Here is a 27,899-nt window from a genome sequence, read left to right on the forward strand (position 1 = left end):
CTCCCCGCCAGCGCAGCGGCATGAAGGAGCCGTCGCTGCCCGGCACCTCGCTGCAGCGGGCCTGCCGCCTCCTCGTCGCCTTCTGCGCTCTCCACCTCTCGGCCACGCTGCTCTACTACCTGGCGGGCAGCGCCCTGGGGCCGCCGGGCAGCCCCGAGCCGCCGCCGCGCCGCCCGCCGCCCGCCAACCTCTCGCTGCCGCTCTCCCGCCCGCCGCCTCCCGCCGCCCGGCCCCGGCCCCCGGTCGCCTCGGGGCCGCCGGGCCCCTGCCCCGAGACCTCCCCGCTGCTCGGTGAGCGCCGCCCCGTCGGGGTTTGGGGGGGGGAAGTAGGGGGGGCTCCGCTTCCTCCCGTCCGCCGCGGGACGGGGGGGCCGCGGGCATCGCGGGCGGCCGCCGCCCCCGCCCCGACGGCAGCGCCGGCTGCCGGGTCCCGCCGCCGGGCGTTGGGTCCCGGTGTCCCTTCGCGGGTGCCTGTCCCCGCCGGGCGGGCGTGACAGCGTTGCGGCGGCCCACGCGTGCCGCCGTCCGGCCCGAGCAGCCGCGCAGCGCCCGGCGGAGGGGGATTGTGGGAGAATCCCCGGGGAGCCGGTGTCGGGGGGGAGCGGGGCGCGGATGCTCTCGCCGGGAAGGCGGCGGCAGCGGTGCCCCGGCGCTTTCGGGGAGCGCGCCCTGCCCGCCCGGCTGGGTTTCTTTCTGGTTGCCGGAGAGGTTGGGTAATTTCCTCTGGGAACTCTACCCAAAGCAAGCCCTCTTGCGCAACCCCACAGGAACGGCCAGACGGGCGGTGTGTGCCGTGCAGGCTTTCGCAGCCTTTTGTGTGCGCGGACCTGCTCGGTGAGCGGCGTGGATTTAAAAAGCGCTGCGAGGCAGGGTCATGAATACAGTCGTTATGCATCCCGACGGCGCTTCCCACGTATGTGGTCCTGTGATGCAGTATCCTGATACGTGGCAGCCTGGCGTGTGTTTTATCTGCACCGGAGCTGTGCTCCCCACAGGCCTTTCCCAGGACTGCGTGGGTGCTGGCAGGCCGGCTGTGGGTTGGCAGCCCGGTGGTGGTCTCATTTTCACACTGATCACCTGTAACTCTTTGGATCCACTGGCTTTGTTGCAAGGCAGAGGTGGGGGCGAGGTGAATTTCAGCTTTTTTCCTCCCCTTCCAAGGCTCTCGCCCAACTTGCTGTTTGTAGCTGCTGCTCCTCGAATAGACAGACCCTCCTATGGCGCAGGCAGAGTTCGTTACCGTGGCCTGCTGGCATCCCAGTTGATAGCCACCTGGCCACAAGCTGCTCAGGGCCTGGAGCCTGGGGATCATCTCCCTCTTCATCAGTGTGCCACGTTAGCACGCGCAGCTTTATTACCAGAGATCACCATGGGGGAAGAGACTTTTGAGAAGCTACCTGTGGTTTTCAATTTATGAAACCGACACAGAAGTTCATAGTTTCTCTTGGTGCTCGCAGGTCAGCTGTTTATGGATCAATGCATCTGAATAACAAATGACTGGTTTGTTATTTTAGGAAGGCGGTTTTGAGGTCACTAAAAGGAACTGGGCTATGTTTTTTTGTTGTTGTTTTTGATTCGTATCTTTCACTTTTTTTCCCCTAGATCACTTTAAGTTGAAAGTGGCTGTGCAAGGCTGTCCTCACAGAGTGGATGTGGGAGTCCTTTATGAACATGGCTTTGCTTTAAATGGTCTCCATTTACCCTGATCCTCTCAGGAGTGAGTCACGTGCTTTTGAAATGTCCGGAGTTTAGAGAAATGCTCTTAGTGTCCCCATGATTCAAAGCGTTTATCATCAGAGTTAGTCACTGAAGGATCAATTAAAATCAGTGCAATTTGCAGAATCCGCCAAAGGCCAGGTGAGGCTATTGGAAGTGGTTACAGACATTCCAGGAGTTACAGGGCCATGTAGAAAGTAGGTCTTCACAGCACAGTAGGCAAATGGTTTCTAGCTGTGTTACCTTCAGTGGTTGTGGGGTGGTGCAGTCAGATGCAGCCTGGCACCCTCACGGCTTCAAGGTTTGTAGCAAGCAGGTAGGTGGGAAACCTGATGGGAATTTATTTTTTTCCTGCTCTTTCCAGGTTTTGGTAGCAAATGGCATTTGTAAAACAATCCTGTCGTGCCTCAGATGTTGGTCAGAGCTGAGTCTGCCCTGATCAACATCTCATGTATCTCTAAGGCCAGTGTGGGGGATGGAGAGGTGTACACTCCGCAGGCGTTTCTGACACTTAATTCACCCACCCAGAATTCAAAAAAACCTCTTATTTTTGTGCACAAAGCTCATTATCGGTATGAATGTAACAAGCAGGAACCAGCAACGACATTCCTGTGATTCCCACCTTCCCAAAGCCATGGAGAGGTGCTCTGATGGGAATGGGTAGCTCTAACTGCTCCATTCCCTCAGCATAAACCTAAATTTATTGAAATGTGCCTCATCCTTTTTTTTTTTTTTTTTTTTTTTATTTTCTGGTCGTCCCCCCCCCCCCCCGTCGATGGGAAGCATGTGATGAATCACACAGGATCTGTGTGACTGAGCTGCTCGGGCTTTTTGAATAGTCAAATAGCCAGGTACTCATTTCAGAGGCCCAGAGTTTTCTTTCTAGTGATGTTTAGAGAGAGTAGTTTACAATCCCTGCTGTCTGGCCCTGCAGCAAATGCATTAGCTGAGTGAGGTTTAATCTCTACAAGAAGCTGCCAAATTTAAGATGCTTTTATGGTTCACTTGCCTTTATTTATAATTTAAAAGCATAAATCAGGGCTAGGGAAATAATACTATAATTCAACTTTGAATTAAAAGTCCTTAACAGCTATGAAATTCTCTAATACAAGGTAATATAAGCATTTTGGATTTATGCTCCAGGTAGAGCTGTGTGCCAGTGAGTATCTTAAATAGGGTATTGAGAAGGACAGCCTGCTTGCTGTGGTGAAACTTCAGCCTCTGAGAAGCCCAAAAGCAAGTAAATCCAGATATATCCTGCAGGTATTCATTCTTCAAACTGTTACGTTCTTTAGGAGCTATAGAACAATATTGGGTTTTCTTAAAAAAAAAAAAAAAGTTAAAAAGTTGGTCTACAGAAGTAGTATATATGTTGGCCTAAGTGCTTCCAAAACCGTTGAATGCTTTTCTTCTACATTTTCGATGAGGTCTTTGTGTTTGGTGATGGGGTAGTTACGTGCCTGCTGTTTTTAGGAGGGAGTGTGGAAGGGGGCAGGTTCTTTGCCAGGAAGATCCCGCTCCAAAAGAGCTCATCTTAAAACAGTGCTTATCTTGCAGCGCCAGAAGTCTGCAAAGTAAAATGGGTTATCTGTATTTCAGGGATGTCATTTTCAAGTCCTGCCTGCTCAAGAGCACGTGTTATTTATGGAGGTTATTTTAGAAGACAGCTGTCTCCTAGAATACAGCTGTCTCCTTAGCCATTTTTGACCCTCGTTTAGATACCAGGTGTGGCTGATCAGGGATGGCAGACCAAGGAGGTGTGTTCTTACCTTCAGCCCCATGAGCATCTCATGGCAAAGACGACCCAAGTGTGCTAAACGTGTTGCCGTCAGGTATCTGGCTCAACAGCTTTTCACCGTCAGAAAACTGACAACCCCAAACCCTAATTATTAAGGGATATTGACAAGTTTTAAGAAAATCGAGGTTAATATATGAATCAGTGAATTGTCCAAAGCACAAACCACCAGAGACACGCTTGTTTTCACTAATGTTTAAAAAGGAATACGGTTTCCAAGTGTGGCTGTTTGCTAGGAGATCTTGGGCATGCAAGAAAAACAACTGTTTGGTCGAGATGCCAGAGCCCTGGATAGCAACTGATGCTGCCCACTGTTAGCAAGGCATGTTTAAAAAAACGAGGATCGAGAGAAAGAAGCTCCTTTGGCTAGCTTGTGGGTGAGCAGCCATCAGTCGGTTGGAGGGGGAAGGACCTATGGCATGGACTTTATCTTTAACGCACCGTTTCTCATGCCTGTGTAGTCAGTGGAAGCGGTTGCTCTAAACTGTAGATGCTGAAGATAAGTGATGAGAGTATTCTGATGCTCTGAGGTTTGTTCAGAGGAGACGGGGGTAGCCTGTCAAATTGGTGGTGATGCTTAGCGCCTGTATTACAGAAGTTTTTAGAGGTTCAGTGCTGCCTGAGAGGTCAGTGAATTCACAAATAATCTAGTTTGAGGCCCCTGTATACGTGGACGTTGCATGGGCAGGGGCAGAGGATACTTTAGCACTGGCAGAATCCTAGCAAAGCGTAATTTAGGGTGAGAGAGTGAAAACCTAAGAGGTGCTGAAAACACCGTTTCTTAAGGAGCCTTTGGGTGGTGACCGTGCTGGAGGGGTTTGGTGGGTTTGGCATGCCGGGGGTCTGGTTCCTGTCACGTTGCCCACCTGCAGTCATGGGCTTTCATCTCCCTCTGGGGGGTTTCTGCCCCAGAAACTGTAGGCCTCTGAATCCATGGGGTCAGTTACAATACCAGGCGGTGGAGAAGGCATTTGCTTGCACGCAGCATCTCCCCCTTCTCTCATCCGAACTTGCTATTGTCTGCTTTGCCTTTTTTTTTTTTGTTTTGTTTCTTTGAACCTTTCCGATACAGCTGCCATCTCCGCAAGCCCTGCCTCCCGCAGCCCGGGTGCTACAGGGGTTACTTTGCTGACAGGCACAAGCTGGGATTGTGCTGTGTCCCTTTGCTGCCTGGTTTCAAAAAAGTAAAACAGAAACTCAAAGAGAAGAGCATGGAGAGGGCTGGGGGAGGGGGAGCTAACACGTGGACCAGTTTGCTCAAAGTCAGGCTTTCTTGGCCTCAGAAGAGAGGTTGAGAAACTGCATTAAACTTCTCCAAAGAATATGCTTAAGATATTTGGCAGGGAGTGGATGCGCGGTCCTGGCAACACCACCGGCAGCTCTGCAGCTATCTGTGTGGTCAGGAGCACGTCGTACCTCTGAAGCGCAGGCTTTCTCGGCGGGCAGGGAGCAGCCTCTGTGGCGAGAGCATCCCTAGCGTCCTCTTACGTGGTTAAAGTGAAGGTCAAAGACTATTAATTAGGCTTGCAAACTAAGTCGGAAAGGTACTGTGCCTTCCTGGAGAGCAGCTGTTTCAGGGACGTGGCACAACAGACGGGATGGGCTGGGGAGAAAAGGAAGGTTTTCCATCTCGTGCATCTAGTGTTTTGTGACATGCTTGTTTCTCTGCCAACGTTGATCTGAAGCCACAGCTAGTCTCTTTGGAAATTGGGCCAAGTTTGCGTTTGGAAAGAGACAGACGCTTGCAGCTTCCCAAACTTGGATGCAGAATTTGGTTAAGCTCTCAACTTTCCTCCTCTGGTGTGGAGCTCCATAGCCTGACTTCATTCAGCAGATGGAGGACATTGTCGCTGTGTTGAGGGCCCCCACCCCAAAGCGTAGCGTGCTGGGGGTGCATGGTCCTCAGCAGGGAGGTACTCTGTGCCTGGTGGCCTTGCGAGCAAGCCCGAGGTGCTGGGCTGCTGGACTCCACCGCTCACCTCCCTGCTCTCCTTGCTGTTGGACCCTCCTCTCCAGCCACCATCCTGCAGCTACTGCTCCCCTCCCTCCCTCCTGCGCACCCTTCTCTGCGGGGCAGGAGGGGTCTTGGTTGCAGAGGTTTTGGGGACAGAGCCGGCCAGTCCGCAGCAGTGCTGCAGTGGTGGGGCCAAAGATCTGGGGTTTTCTGGGACATGGATGGAGCAGCGTCAGTGTCTAGCTCGCCCCTGTCTCTCTGGGCTGGAGAAGGTCTTACTGCTCAGCCCGTCCCCACCGGGACAGTGTTTTCCTTTGTGCAAATCAGTGCCTAGAGCCCCTGCCTGCAAGGAGCAGTCCTTGGTGAGCCAGGTGTGGATTAGCACCTCTAGACGGGCAAACAGTGGCCGTGGCCGCTGGTGACGCTGGGGCATGGCAAACAGCCTTTCCAGCTGCTTCCCGGCTGCAGCTGAGCTGCAGGAGCTCGGGGCAGTCCCCAAGCCCCTGCAGATGTTTGTCTGAAAGAGGGCTACTTTTGTTACCTCCCCTACTGCCGATCCCCAGGCTGGGGTGTCACCGGACTCGCTTTGAGGGCACTTACCTGCAAACGTGTCTTGCTGAAGCTGGAAACGGCCCTGTGAAAACTTTACGGGATGGGTTTCTGCAAACCTGTGCACTCGGGGGCAGCGGGGTTTCAGCAACCATTTCCCCAGGCATGCAACACCCTGCTCCTGTCCTCACCTCCCACACTCCCCGCTGCCGGCGGCACCCCATGCTTTCAGGGGTGCCCAAGCCCTGGCTGAATTTCGGCCAGACAGATGCACCTCTGCCCCACCTGGCACCCGGTGCTCGCCTGCGCTATCTGGGGAGCACGCCCCAGTCCCGGGGCAGCGCTGGGATCCAGGTGCAGCCGCCACCGGCGGGATGGGGTGGGATGGTGCAGGGGGGCTGGAGGCTGCCTGGAGATTGGGGCTGCCGCTGGCAGAGCCACGTCCCTGGGATGCCAGGCAGCCCAGGGGAGCTCCTGTGCACCCGTCCCGTCCTGCGGTAGGGTGGGGGGTTCCTGGCAGGGGTAGCTCAGCCTTTTTCTGATCAGGGCCTCTCTGTTTGTTTGTTTTGAGTTTGCTGTTTGAGGGCCTGGAATTTAATTTTGCAGCGGCAGCGAGCAGGGCTAATCACATGCAGATTGCCCAGCTCAAAGGGAGATGGTTCAAAGCTGCTTCAGTGAGCGTGCGCTGGATTTGAGCCACCGATCAGGACTTTGCTTCTCTCCCAAAAGTACCTTCTCATGGAAAAGACAATCGTTTTTATTTTTTTTTTAAAGACACCACGTGCTAGTGTGAGACCTTGTGTTGGAATAGGCAGCGTTTGGGGTTGGATTAAGAAATTTTTTTCTCTGGCTGTAGTTGCTCAGTTAACCATGCAAACCTGCCATTGTGCAGACCCAGTGTTGCCAGTGCATGTGATGCATCCTCATTTTTTTCAGCCTGTTTCCCTTTGGGGTCCACAGTTGCAGATGCCAGATGCTGTGTGAGCCTGTCTAAGACAGGGCATGTGCTGTAGCAGGCTCAAGCTTTGCATTGGCACAGCTGACGTCTGTAAGGCGACACAACTTTGCAAGTGTAGACCAGCCAAAGAAAACACTTCCTGGTCCTTGGGAAGGCTTTTTTTTTCCTCATTGGGATATTTCTAGCCAGACCCAAGGATGGCTTTTTTTTTTTTAAATGCTCATGGAGGAGTGAGAGCTGCAGGCAGCAAGGGATAGCAGGTGCTAGCCAGTTTGCAAGGAGACAGAGGTGTCTCTGTGGCCGTTTTGGCTGGTGGGTTGCATGCCAGGACAGGGGGCTGCTCAGAGGACCCAGCTGGGTGAGGGGTGCTGGGACTGTCCCCTCCAGCAGTCCCGTCCCCCCACCACGGGGCTGAGCCTCAATTTCAGCCTGGCTGGTGCCGCCTGCGTAGGTGCTGACACAGCTCTCCAGATTAGCTGATTTTGACAAGGAGATGCTTGCCTCGCTGAGCCGTGGGATGCGGCTACCTGCCTGCCCTGGAGCTGCCACGTGGGTCTGCGGGCTGGCGCGACCCCTGCTCCGCAGCCCCGGGTGGGGGGACTTGCCCCCGCGTTTTCCGGGGTGGAGCTGGTTTTGTTTTTCCCAACCAGGGCAGACTTGGTGTGGCCGACAGGCCCTTCCCTCTTCTGCTGGGCCCCTGCAAAGAGAGTTGGGTTGGTGGTTTTTTTTTTTTTTCCTTTCTGCGAGTTCTGCTTCTCTTTTCCAGCTTTCCTTTCGCATGGGGTTTGTCTGAGTATGGCGGTGTGGGTGTGCATGTGGCTCGGCGGCTAAAGAGCAGCGCCCGGCTCTCGGCCAGGGCAATGGAAATGTTCTTTTCTGCTATGTTTGCGGAGAGACTTTTTCCAACCTCCGTGCTATACGTTTTTGCTTTCATTCTCACTAAATTAAATATCTGAGATTTGTACCTGGCTTAAAACACGCAGGTGAATTTTGCCATTCTTCCCAGTGAAGTGCTTGGGATGGCAATTCAGTCTGCTGGATCACCTCTCCAAACCCAGAACCTCTCCAGCTCTGTGAACCTAGCTGCCCTCCTTCCCATCTCCTTCTGCTGGGGCTGCACCGCCCTCCTGGGGAAGGGGGTCCCACCTGAACCCCCCGGGGCTGCCCTTTGTGGCTGCTGCCCCGTCTTGTATCACCCGCCGCCACCTTGGATGGAGCGTGGTGCTGTCCCATTCATAGCCCCCCTGGGGATGCAAGAGTACAAGTCTGGCTCTGTGGAGCATTGCTGCTTGAGTTTTCCCAACACTTCTAGTATCTGTGGTCCAGGCAGGCTGGAGCAGCCTCTAGATTTATTATAGCAGCAGGCCGAGCGGATGCTGGGCTCTTTGTGCGAGGGTCCTCTCGTTTGGGTCAGCGGGATGAGCACCGGGGCGGACGCGGGCTGGCAGCCTCCCACAGCAGGAGGTTTAGCTGTTGTGGCAAGCGTGGCCGTTGGGAAGCGGGGGACGAGAAGATCACCGGGGCTGCGGGCCAGGTTCCTGAGGCCTGATGGCTACGCTGCCACTGGCTTTTTGCAAGCCTCACCTTGTGCTTTGTGTGAGAAGCTGCTTCCTGTTTGTGTGCACCGCGACGGCGTCTGCGCCTGCACCGCGCTTTTCCTGTGCACCCTCCCTTTGAGCAGAAACGCTTCTGAGCGTCGGAGATGGGGGGCGGGAGGGGGCTGGCTTTTTTTTTGTGTATCTGTCTCTCTCTTACCCTACCACTGCCAGCTAAAACCTCCTTTTACAATCTCTGAGGTGTTTGGATGTGATGCTGGGCTGTTGTGTCTTTTGCAAGCTTCCGGCAGTTGCTTATTCATGTTTTTGAGGTTTTCTTTTGCTGAAAAAGTACGGTGGAGGTTTGTGAAGCTGCTCTGTTGGAACTTTGTAACCCAGAAGGTGTCTGCCTACAAATCCCAGGCCATATGGGTGACCGGAGCTGCAAGTCCGCATGGCTCTGCCATGCCCATCTGTTTTTAGCAGGGGCTGAAAATACAGTGGCTCCTATGTCAGGTGGTTGAGATGGAGTGAATCGGCCTGGAAAGTTTACCTTGTAAACACAGATAGGGATATGGTTTTGGCCAGTGGGACAGCACTCGCGGCAAACTTTGCACACTTTCTTGGCATTGGCAGCTCGCTTCCTGAGTCAGCATCCTTGGGAGACAGCAGCCCTGGGGCTGCTTGCTATCCAGGTAGTCAAATTTCGGTCAAAACGATATAAAATTAGCAACTGGAACTGTGACTCCAGTCACTGGTTGGAAAGCCCGTGTTTGCAGATTTGGCTTTAGCCTCATCCTGCTTGGGAGGTGAACTGAAAGCGTTGATTTGCAGCGGGTGGTATGTTGCTGTTGCTTTTGTCAGCCACATGGCTTTACGAAGTCTAGTTTGTTTTAGCCGTTCTGTATTTTGAAAACAGCCTATTCAGGTTTTTTACTTTTTTGTGTTCTTAGTGATGCCAGTGAATGTATTAACTGGGTGATTTGCATCAAGCCTGCCTCAAAAGCGGCTGCCTTGCTGTACGCGTACGGCACCGGTGCCTGGGGCCTCCTGACTGACCTGCGTGTTGGCCGTGTCTCTCGGGGCAGCGTTTCTAAGAAGGTGTGCTGCCTTGAAAACTGATTGGATTAACTGGAGGGTCGGAGCGGTATGGATCATTTCTCACCAGTGTCCTTCAAGACTCTGAAACTGTTAAATCTCTGTCTTCCGCAGCTGGTTTGTATCATGAATGTGTTTTCCTCTCTCCCAACTTTTCCTTGCCTACGTTCCAGCCTCCTGAAGGCAAACAACAAGAGCAAGTGCTGGTGGGATGAGAGGTCCACGTTTGGCCTGGGGGGCTGACGGGTGCCAGCCTGCAAAAAGCCCTGCTTGCAGTGTCCAGACACTTGTGGCTGTCCTTGCCCAGCTGGAGCTCACAAGCCACCAGCAGGAGATTTCCCCTGTAAATTCTCCTAAATGGCAAACTTTCGTTTCCTCTCCCCCCTTACACTGTGCGAGTCAGTGCGACACATTAAAAGAGCCTTTGTTCCTTAAACCAGAAAGCAGCCCCCCGCGCTGATGGGGCTTGCAGTTGTTTCTTGGAAGCAGCCACCGGGAGCGGAGGGCGCAGCCCGCCCCGGCAGGAAGGGGTTTGCTTTGCTCGGTGGGACGGCAGCCGCCCGGCGCCTGGGAGCAGGGCCCCACGAAGGGATGTGCTGCTTCCGCCCCGCTGCTTCCTGCAGCGTTCCGCAGGGTCGCTCCCGCTGCTGGCGGCGGGCTGCGAGCAAGGCAGGGAAGCAACGTCCCTGGGCACGGATGCCCAACGTAATCCAGTTTGCTGGCCATGGCCGGTTAGGTGAACCGTCCCCAGTGCAATGCCTTTTGCTGTTTTAAATGCACCAAAGTGTAGCATCATCCTAACTGTGAGTGCCGGTCTCCTAAGGGGGGTGACGCCAGGGGGCAGAGGCATGGGCAGGGGCAAGCAGGCGTGGAGGTGGGTCGAGGCCGGAGGCTGCTCTGGGAGAGCGCTCGCCACCACGGTGGGGAAGTGATAGCCAAATTCGGAGGAAACGGTGTGCTCTTTCCCCCTCCTGCCTCCGCTGGCCTCGCTGCTCTGGCGCCTGCTCCCTGCCTGTCCCACAGGCACAGGGGTGGCCGTGCCCGGCCTGATCCTGCCACCGCCGGGCCCTGGTCCCGGTCATGCCGCTGCATGTTCCTTCCTGCCCCAGTTCCTCCCATTCTTGCCTTTTCCTCCCTCTGCAGAGCGGTCTTCCAGCTCTCCCTGCAAGCTGCTTTTTGGCCAGAGAGGCTTCGTCCCCAGCCATGCAGCCGCAGGGCAGGCATCCACAGGGCCCAGCTTGCACCATGGGGCAGAGAGGGTGAGAAACCGGGCAGGCACGTTGCGGGTGCAAGTGGGAACTGCGGGAATGCTGAGAGCATGGGCAGACTGATTCCAGTGCCTGGGTGCTGAGAAATTGGTGCCTTCTTGTGTGAGAGGGAAACGTGCAAACTTGTCTATTTAACCTGTGCAAAATGCAGACACTGGGAGATCCCTTTGCATCCTGCTTACAGTGCTGGTTTCTGCAAAGTCTTGCCTGCGCTGTGCCGGCAGTGAATCAGGCAGCAAAGCTTGCTCACTACCTCTGGCGGTACACTGAGCACCTCTGCCTGTTTGGCTGGTCTCCTCCTTTCCATCTCCAGCCTGAGCGCACACAGGTTTGTGGAGCAGCACAAGCGAACTGAGGTAGCTTCTTCTAGATAAATAACCAGGGAATGAGCCATGAGCCTGGAGCATTATTTCTGCTTTTCTAGCAGTCACATGTTGGGGTATGCGCAAGGTTGGTTGTGACGGCCCCGTCTTTTAGAGCTCTGAAAATCACTTGCGCCGCCTTCTCAAGGGGCTTCCTGAGTGCAAGCATACCCACCGCTGGTGTGTGCATGCAGAAGTGTGCACACTGTGCGTGCCCTCGGAGGGGCCTGGGGGTCTCTTCAGCAAACGCAGAGAGGAGATGGTAGCTCTAAGAGCGTGTCTGAGCGCGTGCGTGCGTGTGCATGCACGTACGTGCATGTGTTCACGCGCCGATGGAGGAGAGGGGGAGGGTACAGCAGCCAAACTTTTCAGGAGTGATCCCCAGCCTGGTGCTTATGGTGAAGACCTTCTGCTTTATGCACAGGGGCCCCAGCATCCCTACGCACTGCAGAGGTTTTGCTGGCAGCTGAGCATGCGCGCAAAGCCCCATTTATTGGCTCGCCATTGCTGGGAGTAGGATGTGGCAGCAAGAGAGGTCCTTCTGCGGGCAGCTACCGCGCTCGTTAAGTTTTTGCAGCAAGTCTGTTCATCAGGGCTGGAGCGGCTGGAAGCAAATACTGCAGAAGGGCCAGCCTGGATGTTAAGAGAGAGAGGGCATCCACAAAAGGGCTGTGGTCAGCGATGCTGTGTTTAGCCCCGGACCCACATACAGCTGTATGGGAGGGACCGCTTCAGAGCCAGCGTGGCAGAGCAGAGAAGCCCTGGCAAGCAAAGAGCACTCGTGCAGCCGCGTGAGCCAAAGTCTTGCAAAGTAGGTATCATCGGCCATATCAGCGCCTGGGGCTGTCACTTCCCTCTCTCCCTGAGCTCGGCCTTAAGCAGCTCCGAGGCTGCTGTCCTCTCTGTGGTGCCAGGGCGGTTTCTCAGTTTTACACACCAGTTTTGGCACAGATGATTTTGGCGGTTTCAAAACCTGCCGCTGTTGAAACCGTGTGCAGGAATTGCTAACCTGCATGCAAATCTGGATATGCTTTTTTAGCAGTTCTAGTACAGGACTTTTAATAAATAGTGGGCATGCCTACAGAACACTGAAAGTATAAGAAAGAAAAAAAAAAAAAAAAAAACAAGAAAGGGGGTTTTGTTCGCTTTGCATGTGGCTAGCCTTGGCGTAAGTACTTACGTCGGTAGGAGAGCAGGGCTATTTTTGAAGTGCTGGACTCTCACACTGTCTGAGGTGGGTGAGAGCGCAGAGGGCAGTGCTCTCCTCTAGGCTGGTTTTGTGGCGCACGTGCCGGTGGGAGCACAGCTCTTGATTTGCCACACAGATAGGAGGATCTTCAAGACTCGCTTGGTGTCAGCGACTTGGTTAGGTTCTGATACCAAGAGGCTACAGCGTTTGAGCCTTTGCTCTGAACGGTGGTGTGCGGTTGCTTTGGGTACATCTGGTCCAGGCTTCAACACCTCCGTGCACCGCTGGGATTTTGTTTAGATCCAAACCAAACCAAACAAAAAACAAACCTGTAGAGGATGTGTGCTCAGAGAAATAGATTGTGTGTGCTAACTCGCTTTGTGCTGTGCCTCTCTTCCAGTTGGTGCACTACGTGTGGAGTTTTCCCAGCCTGTGAACCTGGAAGAAGTGGCACGACTAAACCCAGAGGTCAAAGCAGGAGGTCGTTTTGCTCCAAAGGACTGTATAGCACTTCAGAAAGTAGCAATAATCATACCGTTCAGGAACCGAGAGGAGCACCTGAAGTACTGGCTATATTACCTGCACCCAATTCTCCAAAGGCAGCAACTAGATTATGGAGTATATGTTATCAACCAGGTAAGATGCTAAAGACCCAGGGCTTTATAACACTCTCATAACAGTGCCCGTGCCCTCTAAAAAAGAGGAGTGGTTGCTTTGTCCTGAATGGCAATGGGCTGGTGGGCAGGGATAAGGTTGCTTTTTGGGAAAAAAAAAAAAAAAAAAAGGCTGTAGCGCCAAAAAAAAAAAAAAGAAAATGAACATAAGCAATTTTGATTTTGACGGAAAACCTGGGGTCCCATCCTCCGGTCAGGCACAATTCACTCTCTAAAGAGCTTCTGCTTAAGGAAACCACTTGGTGAGAAGGGAAAAAAATCCCTAATAGCGTGACCCAATCTAATTTCTCTTTCCAAATGTTCCTTTTTCCCAACTGCTGCAGGAGTTGCATACAGAGATCTTTAAGGTGACAGGGTAGCATTAATGTCTGTCTGGCATTGGGTGTGCCATAAAGCCGTAGGATTTCACTTACGTTCTCAAGCAACTTCTGTTCATGTTAGTAATAGTGCACAAAGTGTCAGGATGGAGAAAGCAAAGCTGTGGCAGTGGAGCAGTGTGTGATTGTCTTCAGGTGAATAGAACAGAAAAGAAACAAGTAGTGACAGGAGGGCTCTTTGTTGTTTTTTTTCCTCGATATCTGATGGCCTTAGACCTGTCTTTAAATAAAAAGAAAAAAGACATGTTTCACTCCAAACAAGCTGTCTTAATTTATACCATAATGGTAGTTAAATAAGTGGGTGTTGTTCACACTTGGAAAAGCTTAAAATGTGTAGGTGTTTGCATGAGCTGCAGCGTGAAAGGGCAGATGCAGTTCTGAGAGCCCCAGCAGAGACGACCGGCTGAACAATCTCACGGCGCAGTTTCTCTCTTGGATATGTATTTATATCCTGTTTTATCAGCTCTGTAAAAACTGAGATGAAATAACAGGCTTCTTTAAAGGTAACTCCTTAAATTAACGGATCAGCTGATGTGTTTGGGCGTATCAAACACCATGAATATTTAAAATGGTCGCCCAAGCGATAAATTTCCTCACAGAATTGAAAGTAAGGGGAGACCTTTTTCTAGAGAGAAAAACCAATGCTCCGTTACTACTATTTCTCTTACTTTGCTAATTTCCAGGGTGCCAGAGGTCTGGGCAAAAGTGATTTGTGGGGAATTAGCGGTAGCTCCCAAGCACAGCAGCCAAGATGCTCTGGTGTCTGCAGCCGACTGTGCTTGTGGCCTGGCAGCCGCGTTGCTGAGGGCACGAGACGTTTCTGCAGCATGCGGACTGGCATGCTGTGCCCTAAAATTAAGCCCTGTAAGGAGACCCTTCCTGTGTAATGCAAAGAGCAGCTGGTGCCGCTGTGGTCCAGCAATGCGGGGCCAGCCCCAGCCCTTCATCCTTCAGGCAGCATTTCCTTGCACGTGCAGCGTTTGTCTGTGCGAGTTACTGGTGCCACAAGGTTGCTCAAGCCACGGTCCCCACCGGTCACTGGGGTGCAGGTGGGTGAAGGTGGCAGAGCAGCATGCCTCCCTTTTCTGAGCGTGGCTCGGAAGCGAGGGTGCGATGCGGCTTCCAGCAGTGATCCTGCGGTGGGGGCTGCTGCTTTCCCAGCCAGGCGTAGCTCACCGGCCAGCTCTGTGGAGGACCAGGGAGAGCTGCCTGCCTGCAGTCCGGAGGTACCATTTGTGTGCGAGCGGCCATCTCCATTGCAAAGAGCCAGCGGTGCAGCTGGGGCTGGTATTTCCCCATCAGTGGTGTTCGAGCGTAAGGAAAGCAAGGGGCCCGATCACGTGGAGCTGCGTCGGCACCCATGAAGGCAGACAGTGTGCAAAGCCTCGTTGGAGTTCCCGCTGCTGCTGCGATGGTGCATGCTGGCTTGCATTGCCCTGCCTTGCTGGCTCCTCCTCTTCTCTGGTCCTGTCTTCCAGTGCTAGGGCTGTGGGGCTGTCTGTGTGCTCTAAAGTTAACCCTCACAAAAATTACTGAAGCAAATGTTTTTTTCAGATGTATTCCTTGAGCAAAGTTGGAGTGGGAGTGACATCCAGTACACAGGGTATATATGTCCTGGACACACCCAGCAGTCAGATGTAGGTTAGCAAGTAAGACTACTTGATTTATAAAATAAACATGCTCCTTCTGCATGCCTTTAACAAGCTGTGCCTGGAAGAGGCAGAGTGGTCAGTGGTAGTAAACCCACTGGACGCATCTCTCAAGGGTGAGTGGGAACACTGAATAGAGGGAGTTGCAGAAAATGTATTAATTCTGCCAGAAGTACAGTAGGAAAATGGTCTTATTTCTCTGCTGTCTTGACAATTGCTTTTCTCTTTTTCTTGTCTGTCCTTCCCTTTGCATCTGCCCTCCTTTTTTTTTTTATTTTATTTTTTCCTTCTAGTGGGGAAATATTACCTTTACTTGTTAATCCTGTCTGTAGCAAAGCAATCACTGAAGCAAGGAGAATTACTGTGTGATCTGGTTCTTACACGCTGCCTACGTGCTCTTCTGTGCTCTGCATCTCATAGAAAGAAAGAGGAGCGCTGAGCCCTGCTACTGCTGCACTGGTAATGTCAAACTTCTTCCTTTCAGCGCAATGTGTTTCCGTCACGAGTCCGTTGTGTCTCCACCATGCTGTTCTTGCGTGCCTGAATGCCTCAGAGTAGGATTTGGCTGAAGTCAGGGGGATGATGTTTGTAAAATGTCCAGTATGTGACAGGAGCCAGTGGAAAATATATATTATGCTTCACCCTCTGCACCCTACGCCCAGCAAAACCCAAACCCTATGCATGGAGTAGCAGCTGTAGGATCTTTCAGATAAATCTGAGAGGAGGACACACGGTTGGGCAGCAGCTTGTAGCACCCATTCGATGCTGTGCAATCTTAACTTCATCAGATGAGAAGGCAGCGACGAATTTGTGGCGTCTCCCTGAGTCCTGCTGGCTCTCACCATTACCCACACGCTCTCCGGTGCCTTCAGCCATTGCCACCTGGGCGCTCAGGTCTAGAAATGAGTTTTCTCACTGCGATTCAGCCTGTGCAAATGCTCATGCAGCCAGACTGAAGTTTGGGAAAGGGGAGACTTAGCAAATTCCCTGAAAACTATGCAATTGTTCAACAGATTTCCACTGGCCCCTGGCGTTACCCGCAATGTCCTCGGTAGCAGTTTTCCAGAGCGTGTGTGTGTGCTTGTGAGTGCGGAGTGGTTGGGGCGTCACACTTATTCATGTTATTTTGCAGGGGGTATCAGGACCCCCCAGGTATGCGGGAAAAGGAGGGAATTGTGCTCGGCTCCAGCTTACTCTCGCAGTGGTGGGGGAGGCAAGTTTCCCCTGTGGCTGCTCTCTCCTGCTGCCCGATGTAATGGTGCTGAGGCCTCAAAACATCCTCTGACAGAGAAACAGCAAAGTGTCTCCTGGTGTCTCTGTATGGCCCTGGCAATCTGTTTCTACCTGCTCAAGTCCACTGGAGTGTGGACTTTCACGTGGACATTGTGTGTATGGTTCAGGCTGACTTAGCTAGCAGCCTCCTGTTGGAGGTGATGGCTCTCTCCTAGCCGGCCAGAAACACGTATCCTCACCATGCCCTCTCTGAGACGTGGCGAGTTTAGGATCTAGGTGAGAGAGATGCAGCCATGGGTCCTCTGCACTGCTGTGCTGTCTGCAGGAGGAATCACAGAGCTGCCTCCTACATAGAAGTGGGAGGCAGGACAAAATTGGGACAGATGGCTTCTTGCTGGTTCGCAAGCCCTTTAGCTTGAGTGGCGGTTCCAAAAATATCAATTTTATCTGTCTGGCACAAAGAAAAGGCGGCATCTTTTGGTAGGTCTGGCTGAGCAAACCAGATTCAGCAAAGATAAGGGAGGGGAAGTAAAAAAGCCTGGATATTCTCTTGCTTGGGCTGATCATCTCCAGGTGTGAGAAGGAGTCAGCGTCAGACCCCGCAGGACTGAGGCAGCAGGTTGTCCCCCTTCAGCCAGTCTCATGTGGACCAGGGAATGGAGATGGACTTGGATGTGCGGGGAGAGACATAGGGAGTAAAATCAGGAGCCAGAAACAGGTGCCGGGTGCCAGCACTGAACTCAGACATGGGTTAAGTTTCAGGACAAGAGAACATAGGGAAAAAATTGTCAGGAAAAAAAAAATAGCAAAAATGTGCTTGGACTACATCTTTTCTGGTTGAAAGCCTGGGAAATAAGTGTGGAGGCTACATCTAGAGCTTGGTTGCATTGTCAAAGCAGCAGTCCCCTGTGTGTTGCCTCGCTCTTTAGGATGATGCTCCTCTGTCCAAGCAAGTCCAAACTGATCCATTTCCTTGTAGCAAATAACAGGGAGCCTCCATGGGATGAGGAGCTGCCAAGCAGAGGTGGGGGCTGGAGGTTTCTTCAGTTCTGCTTTATCTTCTCTCTTGAGGGTCACCTGTGGTGCTGTGCTGTGCCCTGCACTGACCTGGAAGGCAGCACAGAAAGGAGATTTCCCAACTCTGTTATTTTTTAATTTCCTTTCAAACAGTTGGGGATCAAAGATGGAAGCCTGCAGCACGTTTCTGAGTTTTGGGAGATTTGAATCTCAGATACTGCAAGAATGCCAGCGCTTCCACATTGCCTTAGGTAAAGAAACAGAGCTTTCTGCAAAAAGCAAAACCTCTTGTCAGTCTTTTCTTGCTCCAATACATGCTGTAAAGCCCTGCATACCTCCTGGGGCAGAAAACCAGCCTCCTGCCCTCAAAGGAGTTGAAATTGATAACAGCATTACCAGGTTTGCTGCATGAGCTGTCTGCTTGCAGTAAAGTTACCAAAAAATGGCTTGGAGAGGGATTTTTGTTTTCTTGTTTGGTTGTGTTTTTTTTTTCCCCCAAGCCTTTTGGATCCCACAGTGTGAAGTTGTGTGGCCATTTGGGAGGAGAGCAGCAGTGCCCATGTGAAGGGTTTGCCATGTGTCTGGTCCCTCTCTGCGTGCGGGACCCCGGCGTGGGCTCTGCCGGGGTCCAGTGGGTGAGGCGGCAGGAGGGGTCCCACGCTCTCTTGGTCTGGGGTTTTACGGGAGAGGTTTAACAGCACAGCCCCTCATAGCATTGTTAATCCCGAAGTGTCACCCGGAGGAGTCAGAGGCTACCTGAAGGCGTGGGTTAATTATGGCTGAGCCTCTGCTTGTAACAAAATGTGTGAAGGGTGTGAAGTGCCCTTTGCCTTGAAATTTCATTATAAAAAGAGCAGCCAAAGGGTTTGAAATGAGCACGCTCTAGGGACTGGACCCAGCAGGTGCTTTGAGGTGTGAGCACATTGCACTTTGCACCAGCACTGGGAAAAGTCCCCCTTGGGACTGTGGAGCCAGGCCTGGGTTTGGTGGGTGGGACCTGAGGAGCACTTGGCAGCTGGGGCTGGGCAGCCCCCTTCGCCAGGGGGAGAAAACCTTCCCATCCCACGGCCTCAGCCGCTCCCTCTTCCCAGCCGCTTTGTTCGACTTGCCTTCATTTTGTGCACTCAAGTTTTCACTGCTCTTGCTTATGCATGATGGTGATCATCTTCCCACCACCTTAGTTATTGTGTGAACCCTTTTGTTTCGGGTGAGGATGCTGAGAATTTGCTCAGATCCTCCTCCACGAAAGCTCACTCCTCCCTGTGAAGTCATTTATGCCCGCGGCAGGTGATGAATCCTTTGAAAACCTTGGTTTGACACTTGCATGTTAAAACCTTCATTTGAAAGGTATTTGTGGCTGTTTCAGGAACCTGCGTTCGGTCTCCAGCCACAGGTCCATTAACCAGTCTGGATTAAACAGTTTCCAAACTGATTATTTATTAACCAGGCAAAGCCATTTGGGAGGAGGTGATGTTTTAAGCTGCTGCTCCTTGGGCACAGTGTATTATCTGTCCTTTATTCATGTCTCACACCAGGTGTGGGTACTGCAGGGTGGGGGGATGGCTTGCGTGGCCACGGAGTCATTTGGCTCCAAGGGTTCGGAGGGGTAAAGGTGGGATGTGGTAGAAGAGAAAGGATTTGGCAATATTGGTTTCCACGCTGGCACAAAACTTCAGCCTCCTTCAGTGATGCCCTATGAGTTTCCTTCTGCCTGCTCTGTTCCCCTGCACAGGGTTTGGGTTTGAAGCTGCTGCTGCAAAGTTGGGTCCTGGATTGGAAATCCTTACTCTCAAACCACCAGTATTCTCAGGTTTGTGGGTACGATCCTGTTGTTTTTCAAAAGTGCTCAAGCAATTTGCGAGCCCGTACTTGTGCTCAAAGCCATGTGTGCTTTTGAAACGTTTCTGCCTGAGAGAGGCCAAACTCCTCGGGCACCTTGTTGCTTGGGGGGCAGAGCGGAGAGTTTCCTGCCCTGCTCTTGCAGGTCCCTTCATTAACTGCGCCTGCCCTGGGATAAAAGTGCCCTGCTGCGCTGTCAGCTCTTTTCAGGTCCTTCCCGTCATGGTGACAGCCCTTCTGGTTTTGTTTTCCTGGCGAGGCCCCTGGGACGGATGGTGGGTCATGCCAGGCTCCATTGGGCAGAGGAGCAGCAAAGAAGGGGCCATGCACCGCAGCAGACAGCGGCGTCCGGCGCACGAGCCGTAGCCCTTGCAGGAAGCAGCTCGCACCGGCCTGCTGTCCAGCAAACAAGGCTGCACGTCGCTGCCACGTGCCGAAACAGCAGCGCTCTTTCCAGGGTCCAGGAAGCATCCTGCTCCCGCGCGTGCATGACTGCCCAGGGCTTGGCGCGGGAGCAGGAGCAAGCGGCAGAGCGTCAGACCTTGGCTCCCGGTGCCACCCCGTGCTTTGCAAATCGGGTCTGGCGCGTGCTCACGCGTGCTGCTGGGCAGAGGCCGCGCCACGGTCCTGCAGCCGCGTTGTGGCAGAGCTTAGGAAGAGGGTGCCAAAAGCCTGGGCACAGAAAGGTTTTGGTCTGTGGTCCTTGTCCTGGCTGTAAGCTAAAGCACCGCCAAGGTTTCTCTCTGTAGCAAGGGTCTCTTCTTCCAGAGGAGCTCGTCTCTTTGCTTTTCTCCACTGCTCCAGGAAGCCCCAGCTGCTTGCCCCGGAGGTCCATAAACTTCATCACAAAATTCAGTCCCAAAATGCGTGTGCGTGGGGTGGGACGGGAGGACTGCTCGGCATCAAACCTGCCCTCTTGGAGCCTCCCACCAAGAGAGGGGAGCTGAGCTGGGTCCAGCCTTTCCTCAGCCGTTTCGGCTGCCCCCGCAGTTTGCAGCTGGCTCAGATGCCATCGTCCCGTGGGCGGCATCCAGGGGGGGCTCGCTGCGGACATCCGTGGGCGCTGCGGGGGGAGTGCTCGGGCTCGAGCTCAGTCCATCACAGGCACACCAACCCACTGCAGTGACACCGGCGTACGGCAACAGGTAAGAAACTGCTGATGTCAACTGTTAAATTTAAGTCACTTAACTGTTTTTATTTGTTTTTAAATTAGGATGGAGAAGAAGAATTTAACCGTGCTAAACTGCTGAATATAGGATTCGCAGAGGCTTTGAAAGAGTATGACTATGATTGCTTTGTGTTTAGTGACGTAGACCTCATCCCAATGGATGACAGGAACACCTACAAATGTTACAGCCAGCCACGGCACCTCTCTGTATCCATGGATAAATTCGGATTTCGGTGAGACGCCTTTTGGAGGGGCATTTTGTTCCTAATATTGCCATTAGCCTAGCAGGCCAGGCGCAGCGTTACGCATCCCCACCCACCATTGAAAGCCTGGGAAAATGTCTCTGGCAAAAGCCTGTCTTGGCCTGCTTGTCCCTGCAGGGAGCGGGTGGCTGCGAGCGGGATCGGCTGGAGGGGAGGAAGGGGGAGAAATGCAGCTGAGCGGTTTATTAAAATTCACAGCTTCTGGAAAGTGAAATGTAGGGCAAGGAAAAACTAAGAGCCCGTCATTTTCCAGATGCCCGTGTATCCCTGCTTGTGTTTCAGGGTAGAAGCTGGAAGACGGCTAGTGTTTCCACCCAGTCTGAAAAGTGAGACACTCTCACACAGCGGGAATTATGTGCAGCTTTAAAAAGACTGCATCAGACACTATTTTAAGAGCAAAATGAAATATTTTTGGCTGTTCGATTTTGGGCCAATGAGGGATCTGCTCTGGTATCTGAGAGCAACAGAAAATGTAATGCCTTTCAGCATACATGTGGGTTCAGCAGGCTGCTGCAAAGAAAAATGTGTCTTGCTTTTCCTTTATTTCTTTTTTTCTATGCCAAATCCCCAAGGGGGAGTTTAAAAGCTCATCTATAAATTGAAAACCGGTCACGACCCCATGGTGGCCAGTAGTGCTAAAGATACAGCAGTGGTTTTGGTGGGAGGACCCCTGCACGTCTCCACTCCAAACCCAAGCCCTGCTCGGAACGGGACTGTCACCGGCACCACAGGAGCTGCAGTTTTTTCTTGCAGCTAGGTAAAGCTTACAGCAGAAATGCAGGCCCCAGGGGTTTCTTCTGCTTGCGGAAGCTGAGACAAGGTCTGTGGTAGGTCCAGGTGATCCCTCTGTGGGCCCTCTCCTGGTGCTGTCGGTCTGAATTTTGTCTGTCCCTGATCCCCTGGTGAATCATCCCCCGTTTTGAGCGGGAGCTGGTTGGCTTTGTGTGTGCACGGTTACGCTGCCGGCTCAGTTTTGGGCTGTGAGCTTTCCTTTGGGGCACTGGGGAGCATGGAGGCGAGTGGGGGAGCTGCAGGAAGAGAAGGCTCTGTGGCACCTCCGATGCCTCGCTGAGCTCTTGCCACTGCCGGAGCATGCATGTTGCCCATCTGTCCTTGGGCAAGGACACCGGCCTGTCCTTTCAGGACAGTGTATTTCTTAGTTAAAGGCTGCAGTTGTTGCCAGTTGCAAAATACTTCCCAGCTGTATTTGGGACTGAGCCTACCAGCTCCCTCTGCCTTGGCCGAGTCTGGAGCACCAAAACACGTGCTGCTCCCTGCTGTGGGAAGGGACCTTGCGGTGGGTGCTGGCTCACCGTGGGCTGGGGTGAAGGGCAGCGGCAAGCCCTTTTCAAGCACGCCCACTGTTCCTTGGCTAGCACCTCTCCTCCTCTAATGGCCTTTTCTCCCTGCTTCCAGGTTGCCTTACAATCAGTATTTCGGAGGCGTGTCTGCTTTGAGCAAAGAACAGTTCAGAAAGATCAATGGGTTCCCAAACAATTACTGGGGCTGGGGTGGCGAAGATGATGACATTTATAACAGGTAAATGATGAATACCCCGCTCAGCACCCAGAGTGCCTCCAGGGTGGGGATCAGCACAGACCTGCTGCTCTCGCCCAGGTGTGGGGGGGACGCAGGGTGTTTCTTCACCTCGGCTGTGGGAGCCTCCCCTCCGGGTGGGGGACAGAGGTGGCGTGTGGGTGACCTGCTGGCTCAGCAAAAGCGTGTTCCTGCTGGGTGCTGGCACACCATTTCGCAGCTCTCGACGTGTGCTGGGGAGCGGGTCTGGCTGGAAAAATCCCACCCCTGCCCCACACACACATTGCTCGTTGGCTGCACAGTCTTGCAAGCATCCACGCTGGTGTGCGGGTTGGAGCAGCGTGCTTCTGGGTCTCCCAGCACTGGCCGAAGGAAGGGGATTCGGGGCAAGCAGTGGGGTGGGGAAGGCCTTGACCCACCTAGCCCAACACAGCCTGAGGCTTGCCTGGGTCTCCAGCCTGGTAGCAGATCCCTTTGTTCCCAGGAGAGCTTTGTTTGTCAGGCTGTCAGCGGCTGTAAATAACGCCGTGAGCCATCGCTTCCTGCCCGGCAGGAAGCGGAGCAAGGCTCAGAACTGCAGGAGAGGAGGAAAGTGTTTGCACAGGGCCGGCTGGGACCACCCCTGCCCAAAGACTGGGGCAGAGGGTGGACGTGGGGTTGTGCTACCTTACAGCTTCGCGTCCCCAGGGTGGTTGCTGTGAGAAATCATTGTGGGGAGCATGGATTTGGGAAGCCCACTTAACGTTTCTCAGTGGCAAAATCACTCTGCATGGTCTTTTCTCTGGGCTTTCTGAGCTCTTCTGGGCTTCAGGAAGGGTCTTCCTTAAAGTGCTTGTACCTTCCTGCGGTTCAGCACTTCTGTTTAATAAACCAAGCCAGGGACAACCTTCTGGTGGGGCAGGCCATTCAGAGCAAGGTGGTAGTCCTCTCTTTTTGGGGCAGTCAGGTTTTGAGGAGCAGAAGATGCTATACAGAAATAAATAAAAAGGGAGGTGCAAAGAAGAGGAAACCAGGTACTATTTCAGCATGGGTGTCTGTGAACTGCTGGTGCCTTGCAGAGAGCATGCAAACAAAGACAGGCTGCCTCTTGCCCAGCAGGTCCCATCTGGGACCATTGTGGCTCTGACTATGTGTCCCCCCCATGCTGCTTCACCACCATTCACTTTAGTTTCTACCAGCGCTGCAGCTTTCACAGCCCGAGAAACTAATGCTCTTCTGGCTCCTTTCCAGATGGGTTAAAAACTAAATGCCTCCCATTCAAATTCCAGTCTACAGCCTGGAGCAAGGTTAATGCAGGCGTTGGGTGTTGGAGGAGCTGGCGGTGCAGGTGAGGGTGCAGTGAATCAGCAGATGCTTGGTGTTGGCAGGGGGACGCCTCTTTTTCCCCATGCTGATGTGCCCACCTGGAAAGGGACTGGCTTTCTCCTCTTTTGGTGTTAGCGAGCCTGCAAAAACACTAGCAACATCTTAAAAAAAAAGGCAAAACCCCCCAAGCCAAGGGTCATTTGTGGAAGGTGTGGCACAGCATTCCACATCCATCACCTGTCACGGGTGTTTAATGTACTTGTTTTTTACAGGCTGGTGTTTAAAGGCATGGGGATATCCCGTCCGGATGCCGTCATTGGGAAGTGCCGGATGATCCGGCATTCCCGGGACCGGAAGAACGAACCCAACCCCGAGAGGTGCGTCTCCCGTCCCGCAGCGGGTTCAAGGGGCGCCTCCCGCCCCTGCTGCTCCAGCCGCTTGCATTTCCCTTCGCCGTGCAAAAACCCCCATGGCAGAAAGCCTGTGGCCCTCTCCTCCCTTGCCCACCTCTCTGTTGCCTCTCGCCAGTTTATTACTTTATTACCGACCCTTTCCCCAAGATTTCGCTATGGCACGAACGCCTCTTGCCTTTTTTTCTTCTTTCTTTTTCTTAAACGCAGCAAATTAAGCTCTGAGCAATTGTTTCCAGCTTGCCTTTCTTTGGTGTATAAAACCTGTGCTCTAGTGCAGAGCTGGAAAAGGGCCTGTGTGATTTAAAAGCTTGGCTGCTTTTTCCTGGCTAAAATTTGACCCCATAGGGATGCCTTTGCCCACTGCTCAGGCTGGCCAAATCTGGGAGTTTATGGGACCCGTACTGATAATCAGGTTTTTCCTAAAACGCCGGAGATGGCACCTGAGAGGCTATAAAAATGTCGTGCAAGTTCGGGTTGTTTAAACATGTTTTTTTTCTTTTCCTTCTTTGTTGTTTCCCCACCCCCCTCTTTCCGCAGGTTTGACCGAATTGCTCACACAAGGGAGACAATGAGCTCTGACGGCTTAAATACACTATCCTACAAGGTGTTAAGAACTGACAAGTACCCTCTGTATACAAAGATCACAGTGGATATTGGCTCGCCAAACAGCTAACATCACAGACACAAGAGAGACCTTGCCTATGTTGCCGAGGACATCTGGCCTCACTGATGCTTTATATCTGCTGGTTTTATAACAGTTGCAATGAACACAAAAAAGGCCTCTTTTGGCATGCCAAAGCATCTCCAAATTGGTTGGACAAGTGCTTTCTTCTTTTTTTTTTTTTTTTAAATTACAAACTTGACTTTACACAACTTTCTAGCTCTCCATTGTTTTGTAAGTCCAGAAGCTGTACATAAGAGTTGTAAATATTAACTTTGCTAGAAAATGTTGAATCTGATCTATTTGCTGCCGTGCTCCCCATGTTGAGTTAATTGCTGGCCCCAAATTTTACTGATTACAACTGTGATGCATCAGCAATTACTGCCCATATTTTGATATTTTAAATGAGGTTGATGAAAACATTCCTTTTAATTCATTCCTGGTTTTACTTTATGAAGGACTGTAAAATGCTGCTAAAATTGTACAAGTTTACGCTTTGCATTAGATTTTTTTTTTTAATGGAGACAATATCATAGATTTTTTTCTCATAGTGACCAAAACAAACATCTTCTCTGTGTGCAGAACAAGTGATGAACAATCTAGTCTGGATTCAATGAGTGTCATTATTTCTTTTAGTCTCAAAAGAGGCTTTAAGTGAGTTGAGCCAGAGTCTGCCAGAATTTGCCAGTGCAAATTTGCCACCCTCTGCATAGGGTGGGAGCTATACAGATGGCATCTGCAAAAACCACTGGCTTCAGTTAACCTTACTTCTGGATGTGGTAGTGACTTTTTGCCTCAGCACACCACCTGTTTTTGGGCAGGGGGAGTGGGGTGGGTTTGTTTTTTTTTTCCCTGAAATCAAGATGAATGGATTTAATTGCACAATGAAATTATGGCCTTAAAATTTACTGACACTTGTTAACAGTGGTAGAAAGTTACCAATCTATTTCAACATTGTCTGAAGCTTCCCAAAAACAAATTCTTTCTTGGAGGTCATGCATAAAACTTGAATTCACTTATTACTTTTGTTGTTGTTGTTGTAACGTTTTAATAACTTTTTCAAGTAATTTGTATATCCTAAGCAGTATATTTAATACCAGATTAAACTAGGGTGCAGCATAATAGGATATGATTCAAGGCCTCCTTTATCTTCAGACTAGTAGGCTTTTTATGTGCGTCATTATATATAAGCCATGTATTATATTTGCTCTGCATATTTGTCCATGAAATCTCCTGCGGTGCTGAGATATTCGCAGCAGGGCTGACATCCAATAGATTTTTCTTTGCTTAACGCCTGTTGCAATGTATGTCTTCTATTGGGAAACGCCCTTCGGATTTTCTCAGGCTTTGAGGGACACGCACGTTTTGGAGTACTACTTTTTGTCAGTGCACCAGGGCACCACCTGTACAGACAACCTGCTTTTCCTTCCCGTGACCGTATGAAAGCCTCAAGCGCTGACACCCTCGGAGCTGGTTTAAGTGATTTAAAGCTCTCAACCAGAGCTGAGAACTGAATTCCTTCTGGTGAGTGCTTTGCCACAAGCTCTGACCACAGCAATTTGCACTTCCTTGGCCTGTGCTGAAGGCTGTTGAAATCAGGGACACTCGTCGTATTGGGGATCATCTTCAGCACTGCCTCTTCCCCCCCCCCCCCCCCTTTTTTTTTTTTGTGGTTTTGTTTTGTTTTCTTTTTTGGATGTGACCTGAAGGTTTTGCTGAACCCTTGCACTGCAGGGGTGGGATCCTGCAGGGGCTGGGGGACAGTGCGTTTCTTAGGCCAGCAGTGGCTCAAAGTATGCACGGAGACTTTAATTACTAGGGAGACACCCAGCTGCCTTTCCAGTCTCCCTTTGAAAAAGTGCTTCTCCCCTTCACTTAAAAGCTGTTGCTGGCCAGACTTGCTGCTTCAGTCGTGCTGGGAGCTGAGCAGAGGTGGGCTTGCATGGAGCAGGAGCCAAGTACAAGGAAGCACGGTTGTGTTTAAGAGCCTCTCTCTTGTGCTTATTGTTGTGTTAAAAAAAATTACTCCTTTTTGGACGGTCCGGCTCCAGCTCTTGCAGATACAAAGGGGTACAAGAAGAGGATGTGTTACGGGAGTCAGGTCAAATGTCTACCTGTAAAACATTGGTGTAGCTGTAGTCTGCACCAGTAATGGAGACACAGGTGAGGACTTTATTTTTTATTTTTTCAAAGGTGCCTTAGAAGCAGGGCCCCACTCCCACAGGTGGCAGATCAGCACCAAAACTCATCGAGGCTCCACTGAAAATCCCAGGTCTCTGCAGAGAGCACCTCAGTTTTTGTGCTGAGCCTTTTGTAAGTTGAAGAGTCGGGACCCTCAGCTGTACTGGTGTCTTGTCTGCTAACAGGCTATGCAAAGGGGCTACCTGTTGTAATTGAGTGGTTGGTTTTGGGTTTTTTTTCATTGCCTTAGGATTCTCTGAAGATGAGAAAAAATTTAGCGTAACAACTCATCATTTCGCTGTATGCTGAAATCATTGAATATCATGGAGGTGGTCTGAGCACTTGTTTCTGGCTGTTACAATCAAAGGTTTCTACACGGGTGCCTTGAAAGAGGAGAGAAATGGAAACTGGAAAACCAGGAAACCTGAAAACCCATTTTCAGCAGAGAGACACTAGCGGTGCAAGAAACTGTCCCTTAGTTTCTACTGCTAAAGTCACAAGCCATGTAAAAGCTAAAGCTGCCTTTCGTTGCTTGTTTCGCCCTTTGGTGCTGACCCGTGATTTCCAGATCTCATTGTCCCTGTATAAACTGTATCAGTCAAACTCACGAGACGCTCTTGACTCAACCTGGACATGAAATTTCTCTCCCTGGGATTTTTGGAGGCCTTTTCTACGAACGCTCATGTTGCACAGAAGTGAATTCTGGCTGTGACCTGTGGCGGGTGGTGTTTTTTCCTCTCCGGTACTGGTAGCAACATTCAAAGTGATACTGTGTGCAACGACTGAAACCCAGAACAAACGGCTGCAAAGGAAACGCTAATGCTTGGTTTCTTCAGGATTACTGTTTGCATGTTAGGACGAGGGAGGGTCCTGGGATGCAGCTTTTCCCTGGGATGTTACTCGTGTACTGGACTGCTTATGGGTTTCTTGTAGATGGTTTTGCTTTTGCGTTTTTATCATTTATATATCAATGGATGTATAATCCAATGTTCCTACTTTACTATTGATGTCAAATAAAATATTTTCAGTTACGACGTCTGGCAGCATTACCCTGAATTACCCCTCCAGGTGGGTGGCTTTCTGGCTGATGGGGTGGACTGGGCCATGCCTTAGCCTCCTTGCATTAACTTTCTCCAGCTTTTCCCCCCTTGGGCTGCCC

General features: G+C 51.8%; 1 protein-coding gene across 2 annotated transcripts; it reads left to right on the top strand.

Moving 5' to 3' along the window:
• Window positions 1–5: 5 nt before the first annotated feature.
• On the top strand, window positions 6–27,737 carry B4GALT1 (beta-1,4-galactosyltransferase 1). Of its 2 annotated transcripts, XR_014230757.1 has the most exons (7): window positions 21–291; window positions 12,825–13,060; window positions 20,427–20,614; window positions 22,061–22,183; window positions 23,758–23,862; window positions 24,436–26,872; window positions 26,991–27,737. XR_014230757.1 is itself a non-coding variant. In XM_082337205.1 (6 exons), exons 1-6 carry the CDS (start codon window positions 21–23, stop codon window positions 24,569–24,571), a joined length of 1,059 nt encoding a protein of 352 aa, XP_082193331.1. In that variant the 5' UTR covers window positions 6–20; the 3' UTR covers window positions 24,572–27,737. The 2 variants fall into 2 exon arrangements, 1 of the variants encoding a protein (XP_082193331.1); XM_082337205.1 differs by having other exon boundaries at window positions 6–291; window positions 24,436–27,737.
• The last annotated feature ends 162 nt before the right edge of the window (window positions 27,738–27,899 follow it).

The sequence above is a fragment of the Platalea leucorodia genome, assembly GCF_965183815.1.
Source record: "Platalea leucorodia genome assembly, chromosome: Z".
Taxonomy (NCBI): domain Eukaryota; kingdom Metazoa; phylum Chordata; class Aves; order Pelecaniformes; family Threskiornithidae; genus Platalea; species Platalea leucorodia.